Source organism: Dufourea novaeangliae, unplaced genomic scaffold (genome assembly GCF_001272555.1).
Source record: "Dufourea novaeangliae isolate 0120121106 unplaced genomic scaffold, ASM127255v1 scaffold50, whole genome shotgun sequence".
Lineage (NCBI taxonomy): Eukaryota > Metazoa > Arthropoda > Insecta > Hymenoptera > Halictidae > Dufourea > Dufourea novaeangliae.
Genome location: NW_015373927.1, coordinates 598,028 through 611,214, shown reverse-complemented (window position 1 = coordinate 611,214; position 13,187 = coordinate 598,028). Strand labels below are relative to the sequence as shown.

The 13,187-nt window shown below is 38.0% G+C and overlaps 1 protein-coding gene across 1 annotated transcript; it reads right to left on the bottom strand.

The window, feature by feature from the left end:
• On the bottom strand, positions 1–1,436 carry LOC107195083 (fork head domain transcription factor slp1-like). The gene has a single exon (XM_015584855.1). It carries the CDS (start codon positions 1,434–1,436, stop codon positions 141–143), a length of 1,296 nt encoding a protein of 431 aa, XP_015440341.1. The 3' UTR covers positions 1–140.
• Between the last annotated feature and the right edge of the window lie 11,751 nt (positions 1,437–13,187).

The following is a 13,187-nucleotide window of genomic DNA, read 5'->3' as shown; positions in this document are numbered from 1 at the left end:
GTGAAGAAAGAATAATAATTTCTCTGCCGTTGGGCTGGTCGAATCACGAGCGAAAATTTCCATTTCGTCGATCAGAGCGATATCTCGATAAATTCAAGCGTTACACACGCGAATAATATCTATGGAAAGGACGTGATCGTTCAGCTCTGCCTTCCGGTGAGCACAGTGATCGGTTTCAGCAGCAACTGCGGAGTACCGTGAGGGTGGGACGATCTCGATTGCTGTACAGAATTACAGATCGTGACCGGCGGCGAATGAGGTGACATCGGTTCGGGACTGCTGCCTGGCGACGCCGTGGCTGACGTCAGCTGGCCGAATACCTGGGGTTGATTCACGTGGTACCTGGCCGGTTGTTGTTGTTGGTGAGCGAAAACCGTGCCGCCGCCGCCGCCGCCGGTCGTCTGATGGTGTTGATGGACGGCCAACGACCTTAACGTCGAGTAAAAGTCGTAGGGGTTGCTGGAGACTGGAATACCGGACGCGGCGATGCTTGTCGGGTATCCAGCGGCAGTCGGTGGCTGGAGCAACCTCTCCATGGAAAATGGCCCGTGGGCTGGCGGTGCGGCGGACGCTGGCAACGGTTGAGGCTTGCAGGGTAAACTGCTGGCCGAACTCGTTACAGCGCCGGGCAATAAGCTGGCTGGATAGCCGGCCGGTGTGGAATATGCGCCAGTCGCTGTCGTGTATCCTGCAGCGCGATGAAGGTACGGAAGCGTGTACAGAGAAGCAGGCCATCCAGGTGGAGCGTACGCTGTTGGATACAATCCGCCGAGAACGACGCTCCTTTTGAACGCGGCAAGCCGCGACCTGGATGCCGCGGTGGTCCGTCTGCGAAGCTTGCCCGTCGTGCCGCCGATAAACACATCCTCGGAACTCGGGTCCAGCATCCAGTAGTTTCCTTTGCCGGGATCATCGTAATGACGGGGAACTTTCACGAAGCACTTGTTCAACGAAAGGTTGTGCCTGATGGAGTTCTGCCAACCTTGCTTATTGTTCTCGTAGTACGGAAAGTGACGCATTATGTACTCGTAGATGCCGTTCAGGGTCAGTCTCTTCTCCGGACTCTGACGAATGGCCATCATGATTAGCGCGTTGTAACTGTACGGCGGCTTCTCGGACTTCTTTTTCTCGTCGGTCTGACGGTCTTTCGCGTCCTTGGAGTCAGACGAGTTGGTCGTCGCGGCGGCGTTCGTCGAGCAATCCAAAGGAGGAGTTTCCATGCCACCGTCTCCAGTCACGTCAAGATCGCTCGAATCCTCGCTGTCGTCGACATGGCCGACATCAGGGGACACGGATCGGCTGTCCGCCGGTGCTGGTGTCGCGGCGCAGGCTTCCGGCAGGATGCTGCGGATGCTAAAATTGCTCTTGAGGGCAGCTCGCGGCGGCGGTGAGGCGGTTACCGTGTGCTGTTCGCCGGAATCTTCCATGTTCACCATTATTTCAAACTCGTCGCACTTGAAAAATTTTCTTTGCGAAACGTGCAACAACAAGATTTCCCGTTTATTTGCTCGGGCACAGATAAATGTTCACACAGTGTTATAGTTTATCGCGACAACGAATATCACACCACAAGTCCACGATAACTTTTCGGTTCCATAAAACGCTTAGTCCTTTCCTCAGGCTTCTATCTACTTGGCTTAGTCTCACGAACAACGACGATAGATGTTGCCCCGTCGGAGCGATGCCGCGTATTTGACGTCATCCCCGCCACGTACCCTATTTATACGGTCGTGCTGGCCACGCCTACGGCGCTCCTGGCGAACACGCGCAGAGAGACGTCGGACCAATCGCAGCCGTCGCTGCTCGCCTTCCACTGGCGACGTCCTTTCGCCCCACCACAATGTTTTGCGGCCAATGTTTGACAGCAAACAGTGCAAACAACGCGTGGTTACGATGGGGGCAGGGATTTCGAAGGTGGCTGATCGAGCTACGGCTACGGCACCCGGTAGTGGGGAGCGCAGCCGCAACTAAACTCGACGCTGCGAACCCGCGTATACAAACAAATCCAAATGCGATAGCTGCGTTTCTACGCCCTCTTACGATTCCCGGGCGAGCAACTCTCTCCGCGGGGACTGAATTGTTCCGTTCACATGTGAATAACATCGAAACGAAAGGGGGTAAATGCCCTTTGTTATTGCTGCTGCTTCAACCGCTGCTATTTAAAGATACTCGATCGAACTGTAGCACGGATATTGAGCATTTTTTCCGATTATTCTATGACTCTATCGGCTCAATCGACAATATTTTCGACACCTTGCTTGATTTATCATTCGTGCAATATAGTTATGTAATTTCCTATCCTTAAAGTGTCAGAACGGAAACATAAGATAATATTATGAATGAAAGGAAATTTTGAGAAATGGAAAATACACAAATTAAATTTTCCAGCCAGCCAAATTTTGTCAAATGCCTATTATAATGTTATTTGCTATAAACAACTTGTGCGCACATTGGCAGCAACATACAAGTACCTGTATCTACAGCAAATTGGCTTACGCAAACCTTGTTCCGGTTTTGCCCTCAACTTGACATAGGTGATGTTGCAAGACTTCCTGCCAATTTTTTTTTTACCATTTTCTCAGCTGGTGTTGCCTGCAAAACCCAAGTCAAATGCGAAAACAGATGGCTATAGTTCTTTTAGACAACTTTTCTCATTTATTGCTGGCAATTTGCTCGAAACTTGTACACAACTTTCGTTATCAGGGTTCATTTCTCAAAACAATTGAAACATTAATTTATTAAAGTAATTTGAGTTTCAAGAGAAGCTAAAAGAACAAATTATGCATCGATATACTTTAATAATTATACGCGATTTTGCGACCGAGCGTATCATTTTTAATTACGTTATAAGTAATAATAAATAATAGGTCTGGGTTAGGTACAAAATAATTTTTAGCACTGGAATGCATAAAACTTAATATACTATATCGAATATTATATGTATTTATAAACTAATCGAGCCGAATAACAAACGTAACAATGTCAATTCAAATTTCTTCAATATACGTGATGTTGACGTAGACCTTTGATCCTATATTCTCTCCGATCTAGGTATGTATAATCATAACAGGGAATGAACTATCCAGATATGATACTTACATACCCTTGTCGTATTTCATTTATAACCCATAGGTACGACAAACTCACGGACGAAGAAATACCATAATTCGTTTATTTTTAGTATCGTGAAGTTTTAAAAAATTATTTCTAACATTTTCCATTGTGTATGGGGTGTACCATTAAATCTTCACTGTATGTACACATTTCGTAGAGTCGTAGAGAAATCAGTGTACAAATCAAGAATCATTTATACTGTTTCATTTATACCAATAACAATTTTCCGACATCTCACAATATTGTTATTCAGTAAATATAGTTGAGAAGACATTTTTAATTTGAAATACATCGCCTCACAATTAAAGAATAATAGTGAATTACTTATTGTTACACCTAATATTACATTGTTACCGCATCGGTTGCATGTACATAGTTGTACGTATCATTTACATGAAAATCGAATCAAGCCGATTGACAATGTAAAGTTGGCAAACGGCATTTGAGCTTATGAAAAGATCAAAAGCAACGTTCTAAGTAGCCTTAATGACTTTCCCATAACTAACGTGTAAATTACGGGTTTTGGTGGGATGAGCGGCAAGGGTGGGGAACCGGCGGGAGGGGCCAGGGTGAGTTGGTTAATCCCGTCCGGTTAAATCGGATAAACTTTGCCCACGGCCATTGTTTCCCGTTATTGTGGACTAACAGGATTAATTCGTCAACACTGAAACGGCGTTCGAGGCTCTCGCCACCTGCAAGGACTACTGCAACCCTTTTCATTCCTGATTCCATTATTATCGGCCTTTGAGGTCTGCCTTACATGGTAACTGCTTCGAGAAATTGGAGAAACCATGGTCGTAATTCCCGAACTGGTAATGTTAGACGTCAAGCGAAATAGTTATATGTATTTATTACAGATCAAAAATCTATTTTCTTGAATGTTTAGAGTGGAAGTTTGCGGAATGAACTGTTAATCTTTTACCTCTTAATCCTACGCAATTTGTTGGAAAGCAACACGAAATCTATTATACATATATATGCACGACAACTGTAAAATAAAATTTAAGTAGTCGCGTAGTTATCTGATAATAAATTTATTTAAGTTTATTTGAATAGTTATATTATAGTGACGGTACAAATAAAAATAATGCTGTTGCAGTAGCATTAAGTTCTAACATAAAGTGAGAAGTGAAATTATGGAAGCAGAATGAAAGAAATTGTAAAACAAAAATTATTACTGAGCCTCATCAATGTACCGTAATAATTATTAACAGAAATCTCATATTAGGTACTCTTCAACTAGTAGAATTACAATTTGAAGTACAATTAAATTGGGTTTAATTAAAAGAGATTTAAATAGTTATTTTACATTTCTGTACATACCCCCTACGTAGGGGAAAAGTGTCTAAAACGATCACTAGGGATAAAATGATTCCTGGCTGCCCTGTGGTCTATAATTATTAGTGGAGCTATATCGCAATGCCGTTCCACAATAGTTCTCCCCGCACGTCACTAGTCGTTGCTCAAAATGCCATGTAAATATTAATGCTCTGTGTGTTGTCCACAATAAAAATTTTAAATTACTGCAATTTATCTGAGATAAGGTCTTTTTCAATGTTGTGTAACTTTTGTCATAAACGGTTTAATGTGACAGCAGCTTCTTGCACGGATTTAACCACAATTCAATAATAAGTTAATTAATGTTTCGTTACCGCATGTATTAAGTTGATGTTATATTCAACCACTGAATGTGAGTTGGGTGTTTGGGGTCATATGATCCCTCCCTAATAGGACAAAATGATCCCAGGAATCATTTTACCCATATGCTATATTATTGTTTTTTGTTTTAGTTACAACAATGCAACCGTCAGTATGAAAGAAAAAAAACGCGTCAAAGCTGTTTTTATTTAAATAAAATGTAATAACTGAAATGCTTTTTAATGTTCGTCGTATTTACTATAAGTAGGTATAAATGATCCCCGGGGATCATTTTATACACATACATTATAAAATGATCCTTAAGTATGCCTTCAAAGAAATGTGAATATAAAATATAATTAATCACGTAGCTAAATTTTATTTAAGCTAATGATAAGATAGATAGACTAACTTACAAAAACTACTTTACCTTTATTTAAATAATGAACATTTGTATTTTTTATATAAATTACGCCTTAAACGGATAGTTTTAGACACCTTTCCCCTACAAGAAGATTAAGGGTTTTAATGATACAGTATATGGATTACGCGATTGTGAAGAAAATAATAGTTGTTTTATTTATCGTCTGCAGTGCTTTGTCATGATGACACAGTGTGCAATTATACATATTATCGTGTCGCAGGGCGTAACAATGGCCAAAATTTTTGCCACAATTATCATTGTTTTGTCCTTACATTGTGGCAACCACCGTAAATTAATATCGCGTTTAAAGCATCAATGAAGTTGCAGACTATCGCTTGCGTGGCTCAATTGAATCGTCTGGATGAGATAATAGCCACCTGCGAGTCTAATGCCCAGAGATGCGTTCAGGCATAAGTAGTGGTCGGCGCGCTTTGATGTCTACGTGTGTGCGATTTTACGGACGCGGCAGCACGTACGCTTTGGGCCGAAGCTCGTTAATTCTGGAAAAGATACCGATGTCTCCCCGAAAATGGTGTCTTTTTAGATTTCATCCCTAGATGGGAAAACTCGGTGGTCGAGAGAACACACAAGTTGTTCTCTTTTTCAGAAAAACGAGATCGTTCTGCCATCAAAGCCAACGTTACTGTTGTAAAATATTTAAACGAATAAATATTATTCAAACGGTTTAGAAAACATGACGTGCTGTATATTACTTTTTGGCAATAATTATGGTAAAAATTAACACTACATAGGAACATCACGTGCAACCTTAGAGTAAACTACATAAGAAAGATGTATAGTGATGTAGGTGTTCAACAAATTTGTAATATACGTTTTCGCTTATTGTAGGTACCTATATGATATTAGATTTATTAAAAGGTATTGAAAAATCCATTGTTACTTTTCATATTTCATCATTATTTTTATGAAATATGAAGTACTAAGACGCAATTTGTAATTGAAACATTTTCATCATTTAAGTCAGTTAAGTCAATTTTATTTATTGTAAATTGTAATTATATAAATAGAAGTAGGAAATATAATATAAATACGTAGAACGTAGAAGACATTAACGGTTATTATTAAATAATAGCCATATTTTCTTTCATAAATGGCATATACTTTTTCTACTCGTTTATTGTCGTATTTCTCCAGTTTGTAACAAAGAACACACCCCTCTGAAAATAAATTCACAGTCGAATTGACGCGCACGGAAATATTACTATTCTTACTGCGTGTGTGTGAGTGTGTGTGTGCGTTTTAAAAGATAGCAATATCGAAATAATTTTCTGAAAAATAAAATAATGCTTTTCATAATATACTGATATCGCTTTTCATAATATAGATGATATCGCACCCCCGCGAGAAAAGTGTTACAGGTAAAAATTTTTCCATTTTCTTTTTATTTTCGATATGGGTCTAGTGTCCCTTTGTTTAATATTAAAATACTACGCAATGCATCGCAATGAGTTTCTTTTCGCTCTCCTGGAAAATGACGTATTTTCGACTTGTGACACTATTCTTCCGACGCACAGTAATTTGCCAACGAATATTCAATGTTGGGCCTACAATTATTACAGTTGGTTAATTAACAGGAAATTTACAATGATAATACAACATTGGCCCACGCAAAGTTTGCCAACATTCACATATCGTCTTAAAGACGTCAGGAACGTTGCTACAACCAAAAACTTGTTATTTTAGTTCAAATTGATTTTTTTGTTGTCTTATTTATGAATATACTCACAATTTGTTACTGTCGCGGAACACGTTTGACATTTGACATTTTGTGAAAATAGAGTCAGGGGAGAGAAGGTTGGAAATGACTTATAATAATTATTTGTAATAATTAGCTACATGTATAAATTGTACATAATAAATTGTAAGGGTAAGTTTGCTGGTAAAACACTTGTTTACTTGTTTAATATACATATACAATTTATACATGTATATAATTATTGTAACAAGTAGTTACTATAAATATTATTTCCAGTGTTATACTCCGTGAAATATTAGTAAAGGATTTTATGAATGTGTAGTATAGCCAACTGTCTTCCTATTGTTCGTTTATTGTAGATACTCAACAATTAGCCTGACAGAAAGAAATCTCCAGTTGGCCCTACGTTGGGTATGATTGTTGGTCCAGTTGCAAAAAAGGGTGACAATTCTAATTGTTGACCAATCAATAGTCCATCAAAGATCCATCGAAATACCAATAGTAATTGCTACTAGAGCATGTATTCTTCTGTAGACAGAAAAAATATATGTAGAAATATTTTACATAACTAAAAAAAAAGCAGAATCATTTGTGCATGTTTGCAATAGGCATCGAACACGTGAAAACAGAGTAATGACTAGATTGGATTCCCGGGGACGAGAGAGTGTGCATGCGAAAGAACGTGCCGACGGGACCCAGACACGTGACTGTGACTGTCGTGAAAAAGGGACGACGACCGAGAAGGCCGCTGCCGTGGATTTCCAAAAGGAGGCAAAGTACGTTTTTCGAGTCGCGCCGGTGGGACATCTTTATACGGGCTGCTTGGCCCCCCCATCGTGAAGACGTCGTCACCCCGTGGCGAACCATAGATTTAGTTGCATCCTTGCTTGCGCCCACCTTCGTGGTACTTTCGTACTTTCCGTGATCCTTCTACCAACAGATTCGAATATCTCGCAACATTCGTGAACCAACAAACAATACACGGCGGTCGTACAGCTTTCTGGGCAACGCGAAAATTTATGATACATCCAGGCATGTTGGAAACTTAAATGGATTAGAATTTAATCTAAACAGAAATAAATACTGGCATTTTTTCGGTTTCTATAAGGGTAGAGCTTATACATACGTATGTATAGGGCAAAGGTTCAACCGAAAATACCGGTATTTTACATTTCTGTACAAGTACTTGATATTATTGTCAATTTTGAACGTGTTGTTTTATATAAGATTTTCATTAGTCCGCCTAGCTATATTTATTGAAAATATTCTTGCAGTTTCGTTTCGAATGGAAACGAAAATGGTTCGAAGCCATCGCTACCCGGAAATTTCGGCACAGGTTGGGCAAGCGTATCAAATCGTAGTCCCAGAACGTTCATTACTTCATTATCATAGAAGAAATTCGTATTCGTCACAGTCTCGGAGATAGCCTAACTTGGTAGATTTTCTGTCAGTCGGAAAGCTCGCCGTCAGATCTACTACTTCCACGAAATTCTTTAGCAGGTCGCAGTATGTATACAGTTTTGAATGTCTGCTCGATTTCACCAAACTGGAAATTGAAACTCAGTCGGTACTTGTGCAACAACAAAAGAGTACGTGAAATGACTACTGTAGGCTTCGTTAATCTGTAAAAACGCATATTTAAGCGCGGAATTACACACAGACGGTTGAAAATTAGTCGACTTTTGTGAAATTATTACTAAAAAACTATTAAATAAATTATTGTGAAACTTTCAGTATTTTATATTTATCGTTTAAAGTTGCAAACAAATGAAAAACTGAAACATATTTCTTATTATTCTTGAAATTATACAGTCGATGAATCAAAAGTACTACATAATAACAAGTATAATATAAATTATCATTTTTAGGGTATTTTTTTTAATTATTCGTGCAAAGTAATGTTGTTTAAATTAATCATTTTATTAAAGATATAGGTTTATCGACTGTAGACATTTCATTCATAGACTATTCACAAATTATACCTTCGGTACGGAGGCTGCAGCAACTTCCTGCAATAGCAACATTTACAGGCGACATCTTTAACAAACAAAAATTTTATTTGTAGGTTTAAACAATAAATACTTAAAATACTAAAAGTTTCGGAATGATTTTTTTTATAGTTCTTTTGTAATAAATTCGCAAAGATCAGAAAGATTTTAAACAAATTTTCTTCCTTAATTTAAAAAATCTGTTGTATTACATTTTCATTTATGAATAATTAATATCAGTTTTCATTGTAAAATTCTCTTAGAGATATGCAATTTCAAATTTGTAAGTTCTATGATGTGAAATTTTGAAGTCAGAATTGAAAGTAGCATTTGATTTAGTATCAAACTACATATGTGAAATAAAGCATGCTCGAAAGTAATACACATGTATATGTATGTACATACTATATATTCTGGTTTTATGGCTTCATTTAACTGTTTACTTTATTTCATTTTATTTTTTCTCTTCTTCTATGGAAAAAGTTACGTTGCAAACGAGATCAAGGGGTAATTTTTTTTCTTTAAATCAACTTTGAAAGTTCATGAAGAAAGGAACATTGGATTTTGTTGCGATAATTTCAGATATTCTGAGTTATATACGAATATCGTGTTTTGCTCCATTAGTATATACCTAATTCTATGTATAGTTAAATAGCCCTAATAGTATGATAAATAGTACATTTGCGTGCGTTTCCTGGGATTTGTGAATTGTGGAGCGGTTACAAATTCTGACGTATGATTAATTCTTGCTATGAAGGAGGAGGAACGTTTTTCGGTTTTTCCAGGAACTATGTACATATAGTATGTATATGGTGACTTAGGAAACTACTAAATATAAAGTAAAATGTATTTTACATTTATATATTTATAGATAATTATAATTATTTTGAAATTTAGTAAAAAATGATTATTTCGTTCAATATTTAACATTAAGAAACTACATTATTATCAGTTTAGAGTCTCGTATTATTGCAATTTATTCCAACAACTCACCTTAGATTTAAAAATATTACTTCTTGTCAGGATTTCGACGAAACCGGCCACTATGCGACATGTTGAAATGTCAGATTTCAGAATACGTATACTGGGTGAGTCACCTAACGTTTGCACCTCAAATATATTTGTTGTTTTTAAAGATACGTCAAATGTTTTGAGGACAAAATTGAATGGTTCCATGGGGCTCACACGATACCAAACAAATGTTTGTTTTTATGTCACTTTTTTTAGAGACATCAAGGTCACCTACATTTTTTAAAATGGAATCACTCCCTTTTTTAAACACTTACAATGATAGTCCCTTTCATTAGGTATGCAGTGACTACAATTATTCGAGGTCATTCAAGGTCACGGAAAAAGGGTGGTTTTGTGTAAAAAAATGACGGTGATCTTGATATCTGTAAAAAAAAAAAATGACGCGAAAACAATAATTTGTTTGGCATCGTGTGAGCCCCATTGAATAATTCAACTTTGTCCTTAAGACAGTTAAAACATTTGACGTACGTATCTTTAAAAACAAGAATGATGTTTGAGGTGCGAACGTTAGGTGACTCACCCAGTATATTTTATTAATTAGTAGCAGTGTTTTGTATTGAAAAACAAAAAAGCATCATCTACCGCAGAAATAGATACGGAGATTAGTTTTTGGCCAACCCAACGAATACATATTGATTCCTCCGTCCACGAGGAGTTTTCGGGAAAATCCGAAAAAAAGGACCGTTTAGAAACAAAAATGTCTCGAATCTGTTTCAACGTTCCATTCCATAATATTCGTCTGGCAGACGTTGGAAACACTGTAGGTAATACGAACTACTGTGACGAATCTCGGGTAGTCCGAGACACTCATTGCGTCATTATTGGAAGAGTGCGCCGCAGGTTCGAAAGGTTACCGTCGAAGACTTCTAGGACTAGGACGGCGACATCCAGCCGCGCGTATCCACGGTCTTCTTCCGTTTCACGGACCCCCTGTACTCCCGGCGCGGGGCCCTTTTTCACGGCATAGGAAATCGGTTTTCCGGAGCGTTCCCATTATTGCATCCTCTTGTCACGCAGCCGCCTTTAGGGATTCGGCGCGATCTGCAGGTACCAGGAGTGGACCAACAAACGAGTCTATTTGCTCAACAAAGCGGGGCTGGCGCGTCCGCCGCTTGGCATTCTACAACGTCGAGTCAGGAACTACGGCTCCTCCGGCCTACGACGATTCGACCACGTGTGTGTATGTGTGCCGCTGGAAACGCGACTTTTCTGATCGATGAAAGTCTCACCTATTGTGGCGGTCGACGCTCCCCTTCCGCGTGAGTGAACATCTGAAACGTCCCGTGACATCTGAACCGCCTAGCCACGATACACGTTCCCCACGGGATTGTTGCTCAATGATTTCTGTGAATCATACACGCGCATTCGGTCAAAAAAATATCATTTATTTTATCTGCGGATTATGAATGTTTATAGGAATATCAATTTTTTATGGATTAATCTGTAGAAACTGAACTGAAACGGAAATCTGTGTACCGCTGTAGAATTTCTTCGTACTTACAAAAGTTTTAGGCGCCTTAGAAAGCTTCAAATGAAAAGATTATTTGGATATAACAACCCTAATGTGATAATCTTTGGTTGGATCACTTCACAGACAGTCATCTTCGGAAATGATAAATGAGTAAAATCAGCAGATAAGTGAGCAAAAAAACGCAACTAAACTCTACCATTGCAGACTATTACGGGAAATATAAGAAACAAAAGAAATTCTTCTAGAACGAGGTTCCACTACTTTGAATTGCATTGAAACGAATCCCCACGGCCGTGGTTTACTTATGATTACAAGTTGCAATCAATCGAAGTCGAGCGGACCATTACAGTCTTGTATCCTCCGTCGCTAGGGTGGGTTCAGTAAAATGCTCCTAAATGCGAATGCCAATAATCAAATTGAATTTCAAAAATCAAACGTCGCAAGATAAAATTAGATAATTCACACTGCTCAACTGTTAAATAAAAACTGACATAAGTTAAACAAACACAAATAGCGGCAAAACGAAGTGATGACACCCTGTAGGAAAAGGTTGCCGAATTTCGACTACTTGTAATCTTTTTTATTGTAGGTTGATAATAAAACACTGTTAACACCTATTTGTTACCTATTAACACTTATAGTTATGTCTTCAAGATAATCTAATTTAACTTTCCCAAGTTATACTTCAAAAAGGTAAACAGGTAGTTTTTTATGATTCTGGATCAGTCCAATCAAAGCGACCCGTTTCCCAGAATGGACCTGTGATTTCCTGAGTTGGACCATTGGATTAAAGTGTAAAAATTATTAAGTTTTCTCAAGAACTGTAAAAAAAAATATTACGTAGATATCTGTATAATCTGCAAAATCTCATGGTGAAGAACCATTGTTCCAATATCGTTTGTTCACTACGTTTTGCAATTATAAGTAGAAAGGTCAATAATAATTCAAGCACTAATATTCTTTTTAAAATTTTGTACTTATTTCAACATACAGTGTATGAACCCAAGTGCAATATTTTATGCATTGTATATATTTCTGCTTAGTTCTATACATAAAGTACAAACGACTTTTAGAGTCCAATCTAGATAACTTTACTGAATAACTAACAATATTTCGCTAAACCTTACACTTTTAGGTAAGATTTTAAAATCAATACAGTAAATGGTAGCTTAATAATTACCCTAGAATCATTTATGGTTGGCCAACGGTATTCAACAGCTGGGAGTTAGTTGGGATATAGTTAGTGTTTTTGTCTAGAAATTCCCAAAATAGGGCCTACAACGAAAAAGTTATGAAAATTTGCCAACGAATATCCAATGTTCGGCCTGCAATTATTATTATTTTATGAATATACTAACAATTTAATATAATGTACTTTCTATGTATGTATTTAGTTGATTGTTTTACTATTTTAGAACAACTAGACTAGAGAACAATCAGTTTGATGTTAAAATATTTCATTCTTAACTCTTACAGCTTACTGTCTTCGTTTACCTGAACGTCACAGCTGGCACTGTATGCTAGTGATGGATTATTGCATTAACTAACTTAAAATGCTTAAATGCTGAAATAGCTTACGCATAAGAAGTTACAGTAGCGATCCAACCTAGGCGATGGTCCAAATTCGATAACTATTCCCTAAATAAATATCAGTGTAAAATTTCGCCATTTTTTTTTTTCGCGGGGATTCTGGACCACCAACAGTCTACATAGTACAGAGTCAAGCGGATCATCTGTCAGAAGTCGAGATTTTCTCTGCGGAAAATCTTAGTGTTTCGCTGGTTTCTCGATCCTCTGGTGAAC

Excerpts from the sequence above, each read along its gene's own strand:
- LOC107195083 (XM_015584855.1), bottom strand. The coding sequence starts at position 1,436 with ATGGTGAACATGGAAGATTCCGGCGAACAGCACACGGTAACCGCCTCA.